Here is a 5,864-nt window from a genome sequence, read left to right on the forward strand (position 1 = left end):
TATGTCTCTAAGTCTTGTGCTTGATTTATGAAGAATGATCTATTATTTGAGCTTCTTGAATATTGTTCCTTTGTGGAATTTTCCTAGGTTTCTGCGATTAAGGAAACTGATGATCTATTTTTGAAAAATACTGGAACATTTAATAAATGAATCTCTCCAACTCATTCTGTAAACATGTTCAAGAAAAGTCAGTGATCTGTTTGACTTGAACACCAATATTCTCTGGACGCTTCAGAAAGTAGCCTGATCTCTTTACATTTGCATCTATCTTTTACTTGCAACCAATCCATAACATTCCTTGTCGTTTGTTATAGATTCTCTAGTCTATAACGTTTATAATTCACTAGCTCAAATGGCCAGCGTTGCCTGACATGTTTAATATGTGGCGCTGCTGATGCTCTTAGCGAATGCAAGCCACATGGGAAACTGCAGTCGCTGTAACTCGAAGGCGTATTTGAACTACTGCATGTCAACGGAATGCGACGTATGAATACGTAATGTTTGGTAATGGAGTTTCTCCGTTATTTATCTCATATATATATGTTTATATATTCTGTGTATTAAAAATATATATGCAGCCTACGTCCGTCCAAATTTTCATTAATGGATCGCGTAGAAATTTGGAACATATCGACCAGAAACTTTAAGAAACTTTTGGTAACAACCTTTCCCCTTTATATATTACATACATGTATGTTCCAAGTTAGATTACAAAATCTTATGTAGACAGTGATATTCATCTTGTTTTGAAAGTAAAGTGTGCAAAATTTCATCAAGATCGGAATAAAACTGTAGATTTGTATAAATTACAAAGAAATAAATGGACAATTCTTTACATACGTAGATGGTGAGGCGTTCGCATTTATATAAATATTGTCTCCTGATCACTGTAATAGAGTTCCTTAGCTTTATAATCCTAGTGATACATTTATATTCGTATATCCTTCTAGTTTAACAATGTACTCTTCGGATTCTACTAAGTCCCTTCTCTATTATTGCTGTTTATAGTACATTTTCTTATATTATTTCCTTATTACATTTAACCTTTTAGTTTTAACTTTTCAGCATCTAGTTTAGAGGAATTTTTAGTACAATATCCCCTCGATTATATGATCACCTTTCAAACGATCTCTTGATTAAATGGAACTGTAATTCATTTAAAAATATTTCTTTCGGTATTCACGCAAGATAACTTTCAAAAATATTTGTATATTATGAAATCGCCAGTCATTGGCCAAATTTAATGAACAGAAAATTCATGACAGTAGTTAATTAAATACTTTTTGTTTGATAAAATTTAGTTCTGATAACCTAGAGGGCAAGAAACAGACACAGCTGTTATGCTGCGTAACTTTTTGATGATATCACCTGTGTCGATCGATAGCTGAAAGACAGCGGTTGCATGATGACATTTAATTGTAGGGCAAAGATCTGATAATATTAGTACAAAAAGTGATATGGTAATTTTTTTTAAAAGTATGTTAAATATTTTTATTAATTTTGTGATTTTGAGTTACAGTAAACTACATGTTATAATGTTCCTCTTATTATGTTCAGTCGATTGTATGACTTTTAAATGTTTGGAACATTGTTCCAGGAAAAACAGCTTTCCACTAATGTCATAACTTATTTAAACGCTTGCACAGACGGACCTGCTGCACGCCAACGATTCCTGCAGTAATTAAGGAATGTAAGAACTGAGGAAAACCTTTTACAAGATCGAAACAGCCCATCTAAAAGTAAACTTAAATGCGAGAAAGGCTCGATATATTGAAATGAATTACACTACTGGCCATTAAAATTGCTACACCACGAAGATGACGTGCTACAGACGCGAAATTTAACCGACAGGAAGAAGAGGCATATGATTAGCTTTTCAGAGCATTCACACAAGGTTGGATCCCGTAGCGACACCTACCACGTGCTGACACGAGGAAAGTTTACAGCCCCTTTCCCACACACAAATAGCAGTTGACCGGCGTTGCCTGGTGAAACGTTGTTGTGATGCCTTGTGTAAGGAGGAGAAATGCGTACCATCACGTTTCCGATTTTGATAAAGGTCGGATTGTAGCCTATCGCGATTGCGGTTTTTTCGTATCGTGAAATTGCTGCTCGCGTTGGTCGAGATCCAATCACTGTTAGCAGGGTATGCAATCGGTGGATTCAGGAGGGTAATACGGAACACCTGCTGAATCCCAACGGCCTCGTATCAATAGCAGTCGAGATGACAGGCATCATATCCGCATGGCTGTAACGGATCGTGCAGCCACGGCTCGAACCCCGAGTCAACAGATGGCGACGTTTGCAAGACAACAACCATTTGCACGAACAGTTCGACGAAGTTTACAGCAGCATGGACTATCAGCTCGGAGACCATGGCTGCGGTTACCCTTGACGCTGCATCACAGACAGGAGCGCCTGCGATGCTGTACCCAAACACGATCCTAGGTGCACATATGGCAAAACGTTCTGTTTACAGCATCACAATGGTCGCATCCGTGTTTGGCGACATTGCGGTGAACGCACATTGGAAGCGTGTATTCGTCATCGCCATACTGGCGTATCACCCGGCGTGGTGGTATGGAGTGCCTTTGGTTACACGTCTCGGTCACCTCTTGTTCGCATTGACGGCACTTTGAACAGTGGACGTTGCATTTCAGATGTGTTACGACCCGTGGCTCTACCCTACATTCGATCCCCACGAAACCCTACATTTCAGCAGGATAATGCACGAGAGCTTGTTGCAGGTCCTGTCCGGGCCTTTCTGGATACAGAAAAGGTTCGACTGCTGCCCTGGCCATCACATTCTCCAGATGTCTCACCAATTGAAAACGTGTGGTCAATGGTGGCCGAGCAACTGTCTCGTCACAATACGCCAGTCACTACTCTTGATGAACTGCGGTTTCGTGTTGAAGCTGCATGGGTAGCTGTACCTGTACATGCCATTAAAGCTTTGTTTGACTCAATGCCCAGGCGTACCAAGGCCATTATTACGGCCAGAGGTGGTAGTTCTGGGTGCTGATTTCTCAGGATTTATGCACCCAAATTGCGTGAAAAATGTAATCACATGTGAGTTCTAGTATAAAATATTTGTCCAATGGATACCCGCTTATCATCTGCATTTCTTCTTGGTGTAGCACTTTTAATGGCCAGTAGTGTATATGATCTGATTCACCGAGGTCGCGAAATTCTCTCTGAAATATTTAACTGTTTTCTACATCTAAGGCAAGGGGTAGTTCTATTGATGGTAACAAAAGGCGTTCTGGATGAGCTAGAAGGTTTATTTATTCTTTCATCTATTTTGTGCATAAATGTACTGTAAAAAAGGCAGTAACATGACAGATAATAAAACATTCCAAGACAGTAGTGATTTCAGGAAATAGAGCATATGAACCGTGTCACGAAAACGTATTTAGCACAATACGGAAATGCCACACAGTGGCAACAAACTTTACAGTGACGACGCATTGGTCAACTTTTGAAGTAACATGTACATTGCACTGTAGTCACGGCACAGTCCTCTGCACAAAGACGCAGTTCTTCAGAAGATGCGCATCAGCCCGGCCTGTCGGAATGCGAAGACGGGTGCTCCCTGAGGCAGCAGGTCCTGGTAGTGGAAGCGCGCCAGGAAGCCGGGGTCCGCGGCCAGCGACAGCCGCTCCGGCAGCAGAGGGGAGGCGGCGGGGGTGGAGGCCGAGGCGGGGGCGGCGGGCCCGTGGGCGTAGGTGATGCGCTGGAGGCGGCCGTCCGGCTGCAGCAGGTAGTACACGCCGGACTCCAGGGCGCGGGAGCCGCCGGCAGCCGCGTCTGAGGGAGCCGTGGTGGTGGGCAGCTCGGTGGTGGTGGTCTCGGCAGCCTCTGTAGTCGTGGGGGCGGGCGGGGGCGGAGGGCCGTACTGCTGTGGCGGCGGCGCGTACAGGCCGGAGCTCCTGGAAGGCAGGAAGAACTGCCGACCTTCCGGACGCCAGCCTGAGGGAGGGTACGGAGCCGCGTCTGGCGCGCCGTACTGCTGCGCAGGCGCTTCTGGCCGCGCAGAGGCGCACCCTGCGAGCAGCAAGAGAGCAGACGCCACCAAGAGATACATGTCGCTGTCAGGGGGAAGGGTCTCTACACTGACTGATGCCGCTCTGTGAGGCACCGCCGTACTTATAGCAGCCCGCTGTCATTGACCTCCATAGCCTTACGACGCTGGCCATTGTCCCGCTGGCCGAATGAGGCGGCGAACGTCACTCACTCTTCGATACTGAGTGCACAGAAGGCTACGGTTTCTTGTAACGTTCTGAGAATACCCTGGGTTCAAAATTCTACCTGTTATTCACCAATATAGTCTAATCTCCTGGCAAGTTCTTAAGATCGACATTCTCCCTGTCGTTCGCCTTATATGAGGTGAATCATGTAAAACCTGCAATTTGGATGGTGCGGAAAAGAAAAGCGCCATTGATATGTGGATTTCACCGAATGGAAAGGTTGTCAGGGGCTCATACTGTTAGCCAATACACAGATTGCAATAATACGAGGGTCACTCCAAAAGAAATGCACACTATTTTTGTAAAAATACAGTTTTCATTCTGCATGTGTGAAAGTTTTACAGGGTGTAGATACATCCTTCCCGCTTGTTTTCAAAGTTAGTTCAACCCGTTCCCGTGAGTGGCACCGTCACAGAATGTCTTCAAGATGGCTGCTAAACGTTACGTTCGTCGGAAGGAACGTGCTGTCATAGAATTCCTGTACTGTGAAAACAAGATATCCACAAGAGGTTGAAAAAGGTGTATCGAGATGCTGCTGTCGATCGCAGTACAGTTATTCGGTGGACAAGCAGGTTACGTGGTGAAAGCGGGCACAGCAATATTGAGGATTTTCCTCGCAGCGGCAGGCCTCGTACTCCACTCCAGACAATGTGCACAGATTTAACGAATTAGTGTCTGCTGACAGACGCATCACAGTGAACAAATTGTCACACTACGTTGGGTTAGGGGAAGGAAGTGTTTGCAGAATACTGAAAGTGTTAGCCTAAAAAAGGTTTGTGCCAGGAGGGTTCGCTAGATGTTGACAGTGGCTCACAAAGAAACAAGAAAAACGGTATGCAGCGAACTTTTGGAACAGTACGACAATGGTGGAGATGAATTTCTTGGAGGAATTGTGACAGGTTATGAAACATGGCTCCATCATTTTTCACCAGAGACGAAGAGGCAATCAATGGAGTGGCATAATGCAAATTCACCCAAGAAAAAAATTAAAAACCACACCTTCTGCTGGAAAAGTTATGGCTACGGTGTTTTTCGATTCCGAAGTACTCTTGCTTGTGGACATCATGCCAAGTGGAATCACCATAAATTCTGATGCATATGTGACTATCATCTCTTTGGAAAACTGAAAGACTGTCTTCGTGGAACAATGTTTGAAGAGGATGACTGCCTTGTGCACGTTGCCAAACAGTGGATCCAACAGGTTGGTCCAGAATTTTACCGTGCGGGTATAAAGGCGCTGGTTCCAAGATGGTGTAAGGCATTTGGCATGGATGGAAATTATGAGGAGAAATGAAAATATTGTTCCTAAAGGATGTATCTACACACTGTAAAATTTTCAAACGCGTAGAATAAAAGATGGATTTCAAAAAAAAAAAAAAAAAGAATAGTGTGCATTTCTTCTGGAGTGACCCTCGTCATTATAATTAGAAAGTGTTTTTTTTGTGCAAAGACGCACTTTTTTAAATTTAACAATGCCTATTGGAATTTACAGACTAAAAGCAGGGTAAATTAGATTTTCAGTGGTGTCTGTTGCAAGAGTCAAGTGCGAGTCGTTTATGAGATATCGTATTTTGAAACGTTTCCACAGCGACAATTTTTTCTGCCATTCAACCTAGG

The 5,864-nt window shown here is 43.6% G+C and overlaps 1 protein-coding gene across 1 annotated transcript; it reads right to left on the reverse strand.

Moving 5' to 3' along the window:
• Positions 1 to 3,279: 3,279 nt before the first annotated feature.
• LOC126336681 (uncharacterized) lies at positions 3,280 to 4,096 on the reverse strand. The gene has a single exon (XM_050000630.1). It carries the CDS (start codon positions 4,082 to 4,084, stop codon positions 3,542 to 3,544), a length of 543 nt encoding a protein of 180 aa, XP_049856587.1. The 5' UTR covers positions 4,085 to 4,096; the 3' UTR covers positions 3,280 to 3,541.
• Positions 4,097 to 5,864: the final 1,768 nt, after the last annotated feature.

The sequence above is a fragment of the Schistocerca gregaria genome, chromosome 2 (assembly GCF_023897955.1).
Source record: "Schistocerca gregaria isolate iqSchGreg1 chromosome 2, iqSchGreg1.2, whole genome shotgun sequence".
In the NCBI taxonomy this organism is placed as follows: Eukaryota; Metazoa; Arthropoda; class Insecta; order Orthoptera; family Acrididae; genus Schistocerca; species Schistocerca gregaria.

Bases quoted from the DNA above. Each gene is read 5' to 3' on its own strand.
- LOC126336681 (XM_050000630.1), bottom strand. From the start codon at position 4,084: ATGTATCTCTTGGTGGCGTCTGCTCTCTTGCTGCTCGCAGGGTGCGCC.